The 17,716-nt window shown below is 40.0% G+C and overlaps 1 protein-coding gene across 1 annotated transcript; it reads left to right on the plus strand.

Annotated features, from left to right (window-relative positions):
• The first annotated feature begins 15,181 nt into the window (after positions 1-15,181).
• LOC145043204 (protein RER1B-like) lies at positions 15,182-16,697 on the plus strand. The gene is made up of 4 exons (XM_078991779.1): positions 15,182-15,455; positions 15,741-16,111; positions 16,205-16,385; positions 16,455-16,697. Exons 2-4 carry the CDS (start codon positions 15,762-15,764, stop codon positions 16,515-16,517), a joined length of 594 nt encoding a protein of 197 aa, XP_078847905.1. The 5' UTR covers positions 15,182-15,455; positions 15,741-15,761; the 3' UTR covers positions 16,518-16,697.
• Positions 16,698-17,716: the final 1,019 nt, after the last annotated feature.

Here is a 17,716-nt window from a genome sequence, read left to right on the forward strand (position 1 = left end):
TCTTGATGAATTGTATTTCCTTAGGGCATTCACAACACATTAAACTTTATAGATTTCAATAGATTGCTATATCTTCTTTCTACAATTCGTATAACTCTATCATTGTTTTCCTACAATGTATGAAACTATATAAAGGTCAATAGAATGTTATAAAGTGTAACTTATAGTAAATATTTAACAATTCAAAACTTTCATTTTTCTCATTGAAGAGTTCGATGGCCAATGAACTCCAAATCCATTGAATGTCAATGTGGTATCTTACAGTTGTAGAGTTTCATCCATTGAATGACACATATACTTGTCATCTCGTTTAACTCTCCCATTAAACTCACCATTGTGGATGCTCTTAATGTGAACTTCAATCTATTAATTTAAACGATGTTGTCATAGACAACATCTATATATGACAACATCTATGGATATCAGGAATCTTAATAGAATGGATATAAGAGGTATATATCAACAGTCATATCATCTTAAAAAACACACTCATTTATGTTTATTCTCACACTATTCTTCCATTTTTTCTAGGACATCATCTCCTCTTGTTACCTTCGATCACCATCGACACTACTACCCACCCGTGGACATGTTCATAGCACCTCAATCATCTTTTCCTCAATTTTTTTGTGATCCGTGCAACACGCAACAAATTTCTAAATCATATTTTGTGTCATATTCAACAAAGTTCTACCACAAGTCCACCTCAACATCCTCATCTTTTTGGTACTTCCATCTTTCTCTCTGTCCTTCTTGCTCGAACAACATTTTAAATCATACATCATGGCATGCACTAATAGAAATTTGATCCGGAGCTACGGCTTTTGTTCCTTCTTGTCTTCCTCAAAATTCTCTTCACCTCCTCTCTACTTATTGTCAATCAAGTTCATCCTCGTTAGTCAAGTCAAGACCCTCTCTAACTGAAAATCAAATAATGTCAGGCATCCCATTCTAAAGTATATCTTTGACAATCTAAGATAGATGATTATTCAGCAAATGGATATACCATATACAAACCCACATTGAAATTCAATAACCAAATTGAAAGGATGTTGATGTGATAAAAGTTATATAATCGGAATTAGGGATTTGATTTTGATACATACGTTGTTCTTTGAAGTAGTTGTTGCCCTGTAGACGGGAACTGATACGATCCATGGCTTGACCCGTTTCACAGATCCAAAACCAGACTGTGTATGCTGCTCTTTGTATGTTTCCCGTCGCCATAGTCGATTACAGCATTTGGTTTGGGCAACAAGGTGCATTACCAAGTTGTGTCACCTCACATACCACATAAGCAAATAATGTTATAACACCAAGTGGGGAAATGGGCAACAAGATGCAACACCAACTTTTTGAAAATAAATATTTTTATTTTTTGCTATTTCGTTTTTTTTACTTTTTTTTGGTTTTCGTTTTTTTTCTTTTTGCGTTTTTTTAATAACTAATACATTTTTTTTAAAACATATAATTTAAAAAAAAAAAAAAGACATAATATTTAAAATCTAAAATTCCGATTACAATTAAAAAAACATAATTTTAAACCTAAATTAATAACTAAAATACCATTCAAATTACTACTAAAACCACACACCAATCCTAATTAACCCAAATATTTTTTTCCTAATTTGTTCCTTCATCGCTGTAGCACTGCTAGATCAACAGGCGTTAAACCCTCATCGCTTGTCCGAAGAATTGACAACTAATGTGTCATTAGTTCCCTCTCTTTTTGCTCCTGCTTCTCCCGTGTCTGCCTTTCCAGGAACTCCAAATGATGACGTTTCAAGTCATTTTTTTTTTCTTTTATTAATAAATTGTGCTCGTCGAATTTTGCTCTCATTTCCACCACATCTTTTACTCTCGTCTCCACCTCCTCCGCATGTCTTGCAGCGCGCCTCGCTTTGTCGCGTCCGAGCCGTTGTCATGGTGGGGATATCTCTTGGATATCATCCGGGATCTCATCGTCATCGGCGTTTAGGTCGATGTTAGTCCGTGCGTCCGACACGTCAACCGAGCTAGAATTGCGAGACCTTTTGGATTGAACCTCCGATGATGTAGGCGTTTATTCCACTTTGGATCCGCTCGCAACAATTCCCATGATTTTTCAAAGTCGACAACATGACTCATTTCGACCCGATATTGTTCCTTAGTAGATTTGAACAAATTGAAGTCGTTGGTTCTGCTTTGTTGTTGCGCCTCAAGCCGGTTGTAAATACCGTTGAATTTGTTGCACCGCTTAGTTATCATACCCCATTTGTTGCTCAACATGTCACTGTTACGATACAGATTTTTCTTTAAAATAGCATGAAACTTGTCGAGCACCGTTTAGTTATCATACCCCAATAAGTTCTTTTTTTCATTCCATTTCCGCGAAGTTCGTTTTTTGAAGTAGCACACCAAGCCGCCGTCAAAGCGTATTCCTCCTCCGGTGTCCATCATTGTGGAGCGTATGCATTTTCTGTTTCTACCGCTATTGATTTCCCTTTCCCTTTCCCTTTCTTGTTCCTACTACCTCTCGCTTCCGCTTCACCCGATTGTTGTGTCGTAGGCGATGGTTGGTTGGTTTGTTGTTGCATCGAAGCAAAAGAAAGGAAGAGATTTTGATGTAAATTTGGGTTTTGACCGCCTTGATTCTGTTGAAAGTAAGGTGAGTTGGGAAACTGTAGTGGCGGTGAAGCAGGATTAAAAGTTGTGCCTTGATATGGGATCTGTAGTGAGCCTTGAGTCGATAAAATGTTTAAATAACCTTCATAACCAGCAAACCCGATAGGCGAGGTTGTGTTTGGTTGTGTGTTTGGGTTTGATGATGGGGAGGTGTTTTGGTTTTGCTCCATTTTTTTAGAAAGAAATAAAAGTGTAGATAGAAAGAAATGTAAGGTTTGAAATGAAATGAGTATATATATATATATATATATATATATATATATATATATATATATATATATATATATATATATATATATATATATATATATATATATATATATATATATATATATAGGTAAAAAGGTAATTTTTTTTATTTGATGTGAATTTGACCGTTTGAAAATGATAAGTTTACAATGGCTAAATTTTTGGCCGTTTCATCTCGTTTCCGTGGCCACGAGAATCGAATAACGAGAAGCAACGAGTTGGGGGGGGGGGGGTGTTCCCCCCGTTACGACGCCGTCAAGCTGCGCCACATCACCGGCGTTACATCTCGTTTGGACCCATACTGTGTGGTCTTAGCGTTTGACTGTGTTCAAGCGCTACCCCTTTTTACAGTTGACACCACCCGACCAAAACTATACAGAAAAGTGAAGCATCGCTCCTTTTGACCATAATGCCCTCCAACTTCGTCTCTATAGGTTTGAAGTTTGAACTTTGAACCAAATTGAATAAGTTAGTTTGATTATGGCAAAATTGGGATTGTTTTGGTGAATAATTCTTATAATACATAAAATAATTTTGGGCCCATTACTAAAATGGAAATGAGATATCACTAAAACCATAGTCTGTGATTTTATCATAATTTTATCATTTATTTTACGAATAGGATAGGGTGAGATGACTTAATTTTACCTAAACTATTTCTCTAATAAAATAAAATTAACTTCAAGAATTACTTGTGAAATCATGAAATCATGTAATTTGGCGAAATAGATTTTCCAATAAAAATATTAATCTTTACAATTTAAATGCAAATTTAATTCTGCTTGACGAGTGGATATTTTGCTATTTTTGTTAAAAGAGGTTCATAAATTTTATAATATGGATAAAACGTCATTACAAATCGACGGAAAGCAAGTAATTTCTGGATGACAAAACTAATTCTTTTGAAAACAATATATGTTGATTTAGGATATATAACATTAGTATGCATGACCTGTTTGACTTTGTTGATGAGCTTCACCGCCTCTGGTGCGAGAAAACCAAATTTATCAAATGTGAAAGGTATAAATGCATATTATTTTCAATGCATGCATTCTCATGTTTTTCCATCTTGCACGCGGCGGCATTCAAGGTAGCATGTCCTGTTGTGAAACCCTGCTCCTCAAACCATAGAGAGGGGAGACCCCAGTATGATCCACACAAACGTGCTTCCCTCCTACCCATCCAAAGACCAAAATATCAGCCGGTCTGAGTGTGGATCTTCCATCCATGGGGCTCGTCAAAAAGTTTGCAGACACTTCTTTCTTCACAGAAATATCAACACGCTGACATGCATTAAAGAGAACATCCCTAACCACATCATGTTAGTATTTGAAGCTAGGGAGCTCTCTACAATGAACCACATGTTCCCCAAAAAGTGTCCAAACATGATTTGCGAAAAATTGGACATATCTCGTCAATCGAGAATAGAGAAATCATGAGGTGGTATCGAAGGATAGTACGATATTACACGGAAGAAATATGTTGGTTGTGGCCATCAATAGGAGTAGTTAGCAGAAAATCTTGAGCATGAGGCGCTCGGAGACACTCAAACAATGCTTTCTGTCTAACAGTTATGTCTAAGTCGACTTTCATATCTTTGACGATTTTGCTAAAAAGGGCACAAGCCAACGCTTTTTGGGATTTAGGGGGTGTCCTTATTAGTGAAATCGTTAATGCCAAATCTCAGAATCGTATCACAAAGAAGAGTCAAAGCACAAAGGTAATCAGAGTCCATACCACATATACCACAACAACGTAAGATGTGGTCTTGTAAACTCTAAGATTGGGCCCTCGAGGCTGCAAATGCATAGGAGGAAATCTCGTATGCTGAGTACAAGCCTAAACCACCAAAACGAATATGTAAAGAAGCCATACACCACTGGATGTATCCAAAGAAGGGGACTCACAAAACACCATATCCACGATAGACTTGTGCAATCCTTTTTCAAAGAACAAAGTTGCCTCCTCCATGTGCAAGGGTTGAGATGTCCTTAAACCAAAGAAAAGTTTTGCAATTCCCATATAAGATCAAAGTAAAAGGAGCTCACTACGCGGATCACATAGTTGTGGAAGACGACTCATCAAATTAATAGTATTGACAACTCTCTTCACGGTTAACTCGTAATAAACCTCGTGTCTCTGCTAACTCCCCCCCCCCCCCCCCCCCACTCCCAAAGGAACTACACCCCCAAGGACGGTCTCCTTATATTTGTTGGGAATAAATCGGAACAAAGCTTCCTTCCATCACATGAATTAATATTCAGCTCAAGACCCAAGCTTGGACCATTCACCCGAATAATGTTCAACACTTTAGCCACCTCCTCTGCATCCCCAATGATATTCCCATCATCTAGATACCAAGCATGTAGAATGAGCTTGCAATTATATCTAATCTTATGCACTAGAGGGTGCAAAACAAGGGAAAAAGAAGAGGTCCCAAAGGGTCGCTGTAACACCCGTCTCTCGAGGTATTATTTAATTTAAGTAATTAATATTAGTTATTGGACTAGCAATGGGACAAATGGACTTATGGAGTGGACCTTAGCAAAATGGGCCAAATAGTTGGGCTGCCCATAAGTCGTACGTTGGGCATAACCTGGCGTACGTGGGGCATAGAGGCGCCTAGGATTCGGGGGGTGCATGTACGTACGCGCAACGTACGTGAGTAGACTCAAAAATCTAATTTTAAGGGTTTAAGCCATATAAATACCCCATTATGGCTCAAACCCTAGCCTCCTTACCAGCCCCTCACCCTCACTAAACTCTAATACGCCCTCATACTCCATTGTTGTGTGCGTTTGACCTTTTGAGCTCATTTTGGTGAAGAAAAGCTTGATAGAAGATAAGAGGAGTTGAAGAACAAGAACTTGAGTATCTTGAGATCAAGGATTTGGAACCATGTCATCTTTTGGCACTCAAAGGAGGTATAAAGCTTCTATCTTTCCTCTTAGAAGCTTAGATCTAGGATTATGGAGCTTTGGACCTTTTTAGGTCCAAAGGATGGATCTTTTTCATGAAACTTCGTTTTTGAGCTTAGGGTTGCCACCCTTGGAGCTCAAATTATCCCTTTAGCAGTAAAGTTTCAACCTTTAAGGCCTTTATGTAACCACGCATGAGATCTAGCCATTTCCATGGAAGTTTATTGCTATTTTTCCGAGTTGAGTTCATTTGGTGGGTTGCAAGCCACAAAGTGATCGACTTTATAGATCAAGACATTGAAGAGGACTTGGATCTGTGTTTTTAGCCTTTGGATTAGAGTATTAAGCACTTAATAGGAAAAGTGACTTAACAGGGAAGTACGATGGGTGTACATGTCGGTACGTGCATTGTGCACACCATTTAGCCAGTACGCTTAGCGTACATAGGAGTACGCCCCACATACTCAATAGACATGGGCTTGGTGTTTTGGGCCTCGGTTTGGCCCATACTTTAGACTTTGGATCTTTGGGCCTTAGTGGGCCATCAGAAGTCAGATAATTTGGGCTAATAATATTTTTGGGCTTACGGAAGGCCCATTTGAGAAGTTGGGTCCAATTTAGAAAATTGGGCCATTAGTGGGCCTTTAACGGGCAATTAGTGGACTTAGAAAGATTAGATGGAATTGGGCCTTGTTTATGGTCCAAATCAGAGTGGGGGTAAAATGGTCATTTTACCCTTAAAAGGATTCTCAGTTTGTCTGCCTGAGTATTGTTGTATAGAGTTAGCCGGGGAGTCGTGGGAGCAGCCAGCAAAGATTCCTCACGCACGAGTTCAGCATTCACTTTGAGAGGTGAGTCTTCTCCTATAGGAACGGGTCTAAGGCACCAAAGTCGGCCCGTTTATTTGGGATTATATGTGATGGAGTTAGCCCAATGTAGATTTTATATTCTGGACTTCGGTATGATGCCGAGCGTGGCCCGGTGCAGTTAGTATGCTTGATGTTTTTGTGATTCTTGCATATGTATAATTATGTGTTTTGGACTTTGGTCCGATACTGGGGCAAGCCTGAAGAATTTTAGCTTTCTTGTTATGTTTATGTTTATGTTTATGTTTATGATATTCTCATGATATGTATATCGGACTTCAGTCTGATGTCAGGCGGGGATGCAGGGGCTAAGCCCAAGTTATGTCGGACCTTGGTCCGATGTCGGGCGGGGCCCGATGTCAGATTCGTCCGATGCCGGGCGGGGCCCGATGCAATGGGCTAGGCCCAGTATGTGATTATGTGTATAGTATGTGGTAGCTTGGGGAGACTCACTAAGCTTTGTTCTTACAGTTTCCAGTTTTGGTTTCAGGTACTTCCACTAGCAAAGGGAAGGGCTCGGGATGATCGCATGGCACACACCACAGCTTCAGCCTGGGATTGTTTTAGACTCTGATGATTACTTATATGATTTTGATACAGTTTTTGACATGATGTTCTTGTGATGCTTGGTTCTTGATTTTTTTTATTATAATGATGGATGATTTATGGTTTCAATATTGATTTTAAAACGAAATTTTTGGAGCATATTTTTGGGATGTTTCAAGTTGGTATCAGAGCCTTGGTTTGAAGGATTCGGGTACACTCTCGGGTGTGTCTGAAATCAAACTAAGGAAATGGTATAGAAAATTTCAAAAGAAAAATCATTCTTATAAAAAGGATTTTTGATAAAGGAAATGAATTTTAAAAAAAGCAAAAAGAAAAGAATTTTGAAAAAGAGAAAAGGGTGTGGTGCATGTAATCAGCCAAGCTCAAGTAAGTACTCCTAAATTACCCATACAATTTTATGTTATGATATGATTATCAACTTTATGAGAAATGCATGCTAGATTAGGACTAAGGATCTAGGAAGGATGGCTTATGTTCATGTTACATGTGTATCAGCTTTATGAGAATTGCATGCTAGTAAAGATTAGTCAGTATGATAGATTGAGAAGTATATGCTTGATTATGTGTACTCAATGCTTGAATGATGCTTTCTTTGTGCTTTTAGGAGTTCTAGTTACCTCTTACTAACTAGTAAATGAATATGTTAAGTTACATATTATGAGGATTAATATTTCAGAAGGTTAGGTCTAGCTCTATTGCGCATACCTTGTTTGAGTCCAACCGTTGTAGGGTAGGATCTATCATTCGAAGAATTATCTAGTCTTAGTAATATGTAATAGTATTCCCGAGCTAGTTAGGGGGAGATAACAGGGACTTCTTATGCAACTGATGGCGGAGAGTGGATTGGTGATTACCCTAGGGCAAGCCTAGGATGAAGTTAGCATGAGATCAGTAGTAGTAGTAGTAGAAGGGACTTGATGGAGTCGTGGCAATTCTTGAAGAAGGTACAGATAGATGTGGAACGTAGTATGGGCCCGTACTATTGAAAGCAGAGGATCCGTACTCGAATAAAGGAAGGCTGAGATGAATCCAAGAAACTTGTAGTGTAAGAGATCCCTAGAGTTACGTTTAGTATTCTGACATTTGTTATGATGTGTTTTTCAGAATGGTGGTTTTACGCCCTAGACCAGCAGTCGACAATTTAGATGTCGGTGAGGGATCAGGCTCAGGCTCTGGAGCCGAGCAGCTAGATGAGCACACTAGGGAGTTCATATCCTCATAGATCACACTCAGTATTCTTGAGCATGCTCCTGTGATCTTCGGTTCGATCAAGAAGGGTATCCCGGAGCTTATGGATGAGAGATTTAGTGCTTTTTGTACCGAGGTGGCGGCCATGATTGGGTCGTATACACTCACTTTCTGGGAGTTCAGGGCATGTGGAGCTCCCGAATATCACGGGGCTCGGGACCCCATTGCGAGTACTAGATGGTTGGCTGATGTCGCTAACGCATTCCACACCAATAGATGTCCCAAGGGGGCAAGGTCGGACTAGCGTCCTGTCATCTAAAGGACAGGGCACGTGATTAGTGGGAGGAGGTCGGACGAGCCATTGGTGATGATACAGTGTTGGATGCTATGACCTAGAGTGATTTCACGACCAGATTCAGGGCCGAGTTCACACATGTTATTGAGGTGCAACAACTTGCTAAACAGTTTCGGGACCTCCAGCAGACTACAGAGACAGTGGCGAAGATTACCGCCAAGTTCAGGGAGAGAGCCCTTCTTGTTTCGCAGTATGTGGCAGACAAGGAGATGAAGAAGGCTCGGTACCATGAGATGCGAATGAGTGACATTAGACAGTTTGTGAACAACTCCAGCTGTAAGATGTTGGAGGACTGTGACACTCTAACACTATATGGCTGCTAGTGAATGCTACGGCTACACCCGCAGACTTACAACACTCTAACACTATATGGCTGCTAGTGAATGCTACGGCTACACCCACAAACTTACAACACTCTAATACTATCTGACTGCTAGTGAATGCTACGGCTACACCCGCAGACTTACAACACTCTCCCTACTGAATCTATCACTAACTACTATTCTGAGGGCAACCTGAATCACCCGAGTCCTGCTAGCGATCCCCTAACCCGATTTCCACAACCATCCCTCAGTTATCCAAGGCTACAACTATCTGGTAGTCTTACATCCTTGCTACATTTTCTTTCTGTCGAGAAAATCTTTCGCTGGGTTTCCAAACCCAATCGCCCACTAATATCAATTACATGAACTCAATGTTGGGAAGTTCCCAAACTCCCAACTCCTGTACTTCTTTACCCACATGACCTCTTAGACTGCTTTCCCTTCCTTCTCAAAGATTACTAACCCTTTCTAAGTTTATCATACTACCGCCCCAAATACTTGAAGGGTTCTCCCCCACTTCGATCTGGCTAATTCCTTTACAACTCATAGTTCAAAAGGATTTCCAATCCTCCCTATCATCTAACGATTCGATCTGCTATCAACCACGTTTACCTTTGATGGCGCTCCAACTAACCCTTTACTAGACTTGAACAAATCTTGCCAACTAACGGAGCACCTTTAAATCCCTAATTGCATTTGCCTCAGTGACTGCATCCTGAGAACCTACGCTTAAGGGGGAAATGTCTTCGAACCACAACCCTATCGTCCTCTAGCTACTCCACTGGAAATTCTAGCTTACCACTGCTGGGGTTATAACTGGTCTATACTCGAATGACACCTTCTCGAAAGTAGTGAGACACTTCCGAGTCTTACACATACATGCTACAGTTACTCATCCGAAGTAACCTGTTCTACAGGAGACGTCCTCCAACTACCATTCTAAAATCCAAGGTATGTAGATGGCATATAACTCAATCACAAGCAGATAATATAGTACTCCAATATATGCACCTACTAACATCGATGTAGTACCCTAACAATAACACCATAACATAAGTTGACAGATATATATATATATATATATATATATATATATATATATATATATATATATATATATATATATATATATATATATATATAACCTGCTCTGAAGAACCCTCGAATCCCCTTGTCTTTCGAAGCCTACCATGACACCAAGGCTGTCCCAACCGTTGAACGGGACAATTCGCCCTAACATGGCCAGGCTGATGACAACGATGTAATAACTCTACTTCTACCGTGTATTCTTGACGTTTGTGACCCATCCACCTGCATCTTCCACACTTGGACCTACTGCGCACATCACCCCGTGTCCCTTCCTTCCTTAAGCAACCATCCTGACTCCTCGGGTCCTTGACACTATCCATGGTAGCGTCTGACTGTCTAGATTTTTGAGCCAGACCAGAAACTCGCTTCCTCTTTCTCAACTGACTATCAGAACCCATCTCCTGCTCTCGGGTCACCTTGACCATTTCACCCACTGCCCGGATAGCTGAGGTCCGCCTTTCTATCCCGTCGATCACTCTATCAGTGACACGTCCGATGGTGTCGAGTAACTCCTCACGGAGGGCTCGTGAAACCTCCGTAGCAATCCAATCCTGCAGGGAACTCTTTTTGGGGTAAGGTGTACCACCCACTCCCGACCCCTGATGGCAAGTGCTAAAAATGGGATTCCCCTACCTGATGGATCCCTGGGATCCATAAGAATCGGGCTCTAGACGAGCCCCAAACTGTCCTGAAACTGTCCCGACCCTAATGGCCTTAAGTCGACTGTCCAAAAGCTCCACGATGGCCTCCCTGACTGAACCGAGTATCACATGAGTCTGATCAATGATGTTGCGCATAATTTCTGCGGAAATAAAATCTATCATCTGATCGTCAAGATGCCCGACTCCAGAGCTCGAGCCAGATCCCTCCCCGACACCTGGACTGCCAACTGATATCCCGCGCAATGTCACCATGCTAAAAACATATCACATTAACTATCATAATACTCATCGCTGAAGGATCTATACACACTCTACAAGTTCCCTGGTTTTGTCTTGACCCCTCTTGAATTGAGTACGGATCCTCTGCTTCCAGTAATACGAGCCCATACTACCTTCCACATCTATCCGTACTTTCCTCAAGAACTGCCTCGACTCCACCAAGTCCCTTCTACTACTACTGATTTCTACTACTCTCATCCTCGGCTCGCACTAGGGACATATCTGACTCTACCCAAACCAATCCTCAGCTGTTGCAGGTCTCCTTGTAATACCAATTAGCCATCACCTGAATACCATCACATGTAGCGAGGCTCGGATAATCCTTCGAGTAAGGGACTTATCCCTACAACGGTTAGACTCAAACGAGAGCTGCCCAATAGGGTCAAATCCAATACTCTAAGATTATTCAACCCTGATTACATGTGACTTGTCGTATTCACCTAATGGCTAACTCCCATCACTCGGAGTCCCATAAAGCACAAAGCAAGAAACATTCAAACATAGGAAACTACTCAAGAAATTCTATCCTCATATCAAGAAACTGTACTAGCATACAATGCTAAGCTCATACTATCAGGCATAACCTAAACAGGCTATCCTACTACTGTCTACTCAATACTAGCATGCAATTCTCATAAAAATGAAACACATATATAGCAGACACATAAGGCATCATCCCTAGATCCTCATTCCTATTCTAGCATGTTGTTCTACTGAAATTGATAATCATAACATAAACTTGTATGGGTAATTTGGGAGTACTTACTTGAGCTCGGCTGATCGCATGCACCACACCCTTTTGTCTTTTTAAGAAAACTCTTTTTCTTTCTAAGTTCTTTTTAAAAAATTCTTTTCAAAAACGTTTCTCTCTTGAAAATCTTTTATCATTTCCTCAGTTTGAGTTCTGACACACTCGAAAGCGTGCCTAAATCCCTCAAACCAAGGCTCTGATACCAACTTGAAACATTCCAAAAATACGACCCAACATTTTTTGTTTTAATATTACTAAAAATCGCAACGTCAACTATTTGATAATAAAACCATGAATCGTACGTCTCAAAATGCCATAATAAATGTATCAATTCAAAACTGAAGTTAATATCATGTCGAAATATCTAAATAAAACTCCCAGGAATAAACTGCAACTGTGGTGTGTGCCATGCCATCAATCTGAGCCCTTCCCCTTGCTTGCGGAAGTACCTGAAACCAAAACTGAAACTGTAAGCACAAAGATTAGTGAGCTCCCCCAAACTACCACATATCATACAATTACATATAAACCACATACTGGGCCTTGCCCACCGCATCGGACCAATATCCGGACTAACCGGGGCCTTGCCCCCTGCATCAGACCGAAGTCCAGAAACTGCATCGGGCCGAAGCCTGGACTAACTAGGGCCTTGTCCCCTGCATTGGACCGAAGTCCGTCTAACTGCATCATACCGAAGTCCGGCTAACTACATCGGACCGAAGTCTGGACTAACTGGCTGAACATGGAATAGCATAATCATAACTACTAGCATAAACACATATACTGCATACTGCATTGGACCGAAGTCCGAAACACATAACACAAAAACAGGCTTGAATCACAAAGACATCAAGCACACTGAACTACTGCATCGGACCGAAGTCCGGAACCTACTGCTAACTAGACGGGTCGGCATTGTGGTCGTAGACCCATTCCTACTGGAAGGAAAACTCACCTGAACTGCTGAACTCGGCCGATAACCCTTCGGCTGCTAACCGACAACTCTCCGAAATGCTGCTCCTTTAGCTCCCTGAGCAACCAATACCAATAACAACACTTAGACTAAACTATCTTCCTGGGGGTCAATTAAGTCAAATTTAGTCAAAGTCTTGGTCAAAGTCAACCTTCCTGATTGACCCTACTCGACGAGTCAACCCGCCGACTCGTCGAGTTCTTATACTCAGAAAATTCCCATAACACGACTCAACTCGCCGAGTCACCCCAGGACTCGTCGAGTTGAACGATCTCTGAATTCCGTCTTGACTAACTCACTGAGTAGCCAACCGACTCACAGATCCAAAGCTTAACCAAAACAAGTTGGGGTTCTGCGACCTGACTTGCCGAGTCCAAGAATAGACTCGCCGAGTCCAAGGAAATCTTCAACAGACTCGCCGAGTTGTTCATCCAACTCGTTGAGTCCATACACATGTTCATACAACTCGTTGAGTACACCCATGTGACTCGCCGAGTCTCTCCAGTTCTCAATCCCTTCAGAGGCTTTTCAAGCCATGCAGGGGCTCCAAACCATAGATCTACCCCTCCATAATCTAACCCTCACATAAAGTTGCAAACTTTACGTGAAACCAAAGAGATATAGGCCCAAAACACACTATGGCTAGGGTTAAGGACTAAGGGGCTTCACCAACAACTCCTATACATATACTTTATCACATTATAGACCATCACAAGCCTAGATCTGAACTCCAAACTTGAAATAGATCTCAAACAAGTTAAAGAATTCCCAAAACAACGACCAAGGATGAACCTAAAAGGGAATAACTCAAGATAAGGGCTCCTTACCTCAAAGATGTGCCCAAAACTGATGTAGATCCCAGATCTATACAAGCCCCTTGAAGCTAGCTTCCAATTTCTCAAGCTCCTTCCACCAATTTCCTCTTCCAAGCCCCAAACTCCTCAATAATGAAGTCTCACACGGATTTAGGGTTTTTCTGGAACTCTCTGGGGGATTAGGAGGCTGTGAGAGGTACATAAAGTCCATTAAATAGGGTGCAAACCCTAAGATTAGGGTTTTCTCATTCCAGCACCAACTCATCGAGTCCAACTTTCGACTCGGCGAGTTGGTCACTTAATTCGCGATCCAAACCCGCTCCGACTCGGCGAGTAAGTATTCCTACTCGTCGAGTCCCTTCTTCAATTTACACTTTAAGCCCGTAACTCAGACTTCTGAAATTTGGGATGTTACAAATGAAATATGAAGGTTGAAACTTAAAAAGTCAATGGTCTAGAAGATGAGCTAGAAAGTGGAGGATGGACTTCCTTGCTGGATCTTCACACAATGGATGCCTTATTCTTCTTCTTCTTACCAAAAATCACCACAAAACTTCAAAAACTCAACAATGGTGGCTATGGGTGCTTCTAGGTTGAAAGAGAGGTATGAAGGTTGAGGGTGTACAAACCCTAGCCAACACATCCCTTAAATAAGACCCAAATCCGTAAAATTAAAGTTTTGCACTCTGGCGGTCACCACATCATGACAAGACTCTTGCCACGTCGTGTTGCACGTGAAAGATGTGTGTTTCCTCCTGCTATGACCATGTCATGGTGCATGGTTCACCACGTGGCCAACACAAAAATCACAATTAAAGACTTTAATTACCATAAACTCAAGAGAACTATTACCTTGAACTGGTGTTACAATCGCCTCTTAGACCGTCTGGTATGCATGCCATGAAATGGGTCGTGGTCTAGGTGGCCACGACTGTGGTTAGTGCACACCACCCTAGACCTTAGTGGTCGTTGTTCTTTGTAGTGGGGAGAACGGAAGAGCACGTCCAATCAGATTTCTTCTCTCTTCTTGTCTCTATCTCTCTCTACAATAATATATATATATATATATATATATATATATATATATATATATATATATATAATTTAAAATAAGAGATATAATGGTGGGTATACCAACTTTTTAGTGGTGGTTAGTGGTGATGACGTGACACCCACCAATATAGTGATTAGTATTGGGTATAACGGATAACCCACCAATATAGTGATTAGTAGTGGGTATAACGGATAACCTTAGCTAAGATGACGTGGTTTCTTTACTGACAAATTATATCCTATTTTATTTCTTCTTTTTTTCTTTTTGTGACGACCACATTTGAGATGCGGTGGATGAAGTGGCGGAGGGGTAACGAAGTGGCATATATATTTCAAGTGATAAAACTGATCAATATTTTGAAATTATTTCAAGCTTTTTAATATAATATCCTTATCACATCGACGTATTTTTCGGGTCGGGTTGTTGCAACAACCGGAACATAGAATACCAAATTACATGGTCCAATTCTAAAATCCGAATAACACCAAGCAAATTGGGTGCAATCCCATTCGGTTTTACGATTCTGGATAATTATCGTATCAGGTACAACGCTAAGAACCCTAAAACAACGATTTCCCCTGGGTTGTTTGAGCTCTTAAACTCTCACTTCACCTATTTTCATGATCGATTCACCCTTCACGTGCTAATCATTCAATACTCAGGATTCGACCTCTTCTATCGCTTGATAACATCTGCAAAGGGGTAAACAATTTTTTGTTTGATTCGCTTTCCATATATGATCAACAAATTATTAACACTATCTTAACACAAACCATTTTCGTTGACCTAATTCTGTTAATGCCGGTTTTAAAAATTTCAATCTAGTTTCCAGAATTGGAGTACGTCGTTTTACATTTTAATGGTCCTGTAAAATCATCATCTCACTGCTTAATTTGACAGATTCATCGAGTTTGATAAGTAATTGGATTCATCTTCATAACTATTGTTCTTGCTGATTATCTCTTATGTTTTGCATTCCGACTACAGAAAGATCAAACTTTGTTCTCCATGGAAGGATTAGGGGCTGATTCCACCTCCCCAATGGCACCAGTAGCAAAATGGAAAAGTGAATTCTCAAGAGTGTTTCAGTTTTATCTCGACAAATCGACACCTCTTCCTGTTCATAGGTGGCTAGGGACACTCGGTGTTGCATCCATTTATGTGTTGAGAGTCTATTACCTCGAAGGGTTTTACATCATCTCTTATGGACTCGGGATTTACATCTTAAACCTGTTAATTGGATTCCTCTCACCAAAAGTTGATCCAGAGCTTGAAGTTCTTGATGGAGCCTCACTTCCCACAAAAGAATCCGATGAATTTAGGCCTTTCATTCGTCGTCTTCCAGAGTTCAAGTTTTGGTGAGTTTAGTTTAGGGTTTCCTCAATCACTTAAAAGTAATCGATTTCTTAAATGTTGGATTCTGATATAGAGATCTTGTTTGAAAATTACAGGTATGCAATCACAAAGGCTTTCATGGTAGCTTTCTTGATGACATTCTTTTCTCTATTTGATGTTCCTGTTTTCTGGCCAATTCTGCTTTGCTATTGGATCGTTTTATTCGCTCTCACAATGAAACGCCAAATCATGCACATGATTAAATACAAATATGTCCCATTTACCACTGGGAAACAGGTAATAATAATCAAATTATTATTTTTTAATCAAATACAAATATAAAAAATATATTTAATTTTTTAACAGAAATACGGTGAGAGGAAGTCGCCTGGCGGTAGTGCTGGTGGTTCACCCATTCACCGAGGTTGAAGAAGGCAGTTGAGTAGGGTTCAATATAGGATTAGAAGTAACTTTTTTTTTTTTTTTTTTTTTTCTTTCTTTATAAAGTATCACTCGTTTATAACACTTTAGAAACAAAAAAAATATGTTCCCTTTTAAGATGACATGTTTTCCTAATAATAATAATACTGTCTGCTGGCTTATTTGCAATATTTGTATCATTTCATACATCAAATAGGATAAAAATTGTAGTTTTTGGCGGGGAGACTGTGAAAAGACGTAAATACCCTTGTTATATGTGTTAGTGTTGTGTGAAAAGTGTATGAGATGCTATGGAGAGTTTTATGTGATTGGTACAACCACTTTTCAACTACCAACGATAGAAAGTGAGTGTACTACTTTTTTTCAATTCCAAAAAATATTGTTAATTGAGTAGTTGTTTTAATAATTAGCATTTCTTACAACTAATCTCATTATATTAGTCATGGTCTCTTTCTACTCTTTTCCCTAAAGATGGAATTGTTAGATCCAGAGCTATGTACAAGTGCAAATGCAAGATGTACATGTCATTATAACAATATTGGTTTGGATTTGGGAATTTTATTTCTAGAAAAAAGAAACCATCTTTATCAAAGGGTCTTCAATTAGACATCGTTTCGAAGATTTTGTCATATAAAACCATCCAACAAAATTTTCATAGATATCTTGTTGATGAAAATGTTGGGTAGAACCTTTCTTGTTATATTGTTCTTTTGGGCAGCTCTCACTATCATCACTCCTATTCTTGTTCATTTGTCTGCTTCTGCAAAACCCTTGGATTATAACGGTATGTATGTGCTTTTTTTTTTTTGACATGATTGACAAAATCTTACGTACATCGTCATTTTGGAATTTGATTCTTGTTTTGCTTTCATGAAATGTGCACTTTTGACATAAGTTTTTCGATGTTATCATGTTATGTTAGGGGAAATAAAGAATAATGGTAGCCAGAGCCGTAAAGTTATCAGTTTATTGTCTCGAAAAGCACTTGGATCTATCACACATTCTCAGTCCAGTATATCAGTATCGGTGCCAACACCAGCATCCACATCAGTATCAGTACCAACACCTGCACCAACAAGGAAGGTGATGCCCATACTTGAACATGAAACCTCACTTGTGAATTTTCACCTTCTTATTGCTAAAACAAGCATACATGATCTATCAACTTTCTTCCACGCCAAAAAGCA

Source organism: Lactuca saligna, chromosome 4 (assembly GCF_052625555.1).
Source record: "Lactuca saligna cultivar CGN05327 chromosome 4, ASM5262555v1, whole genome shotgun sequence".
NCBI lineage: Eukaryota > Viridiplantae > Streptophyta > Magnoliopsida > Asterales > Asteraceae > Lactuca > Lactuca saligna.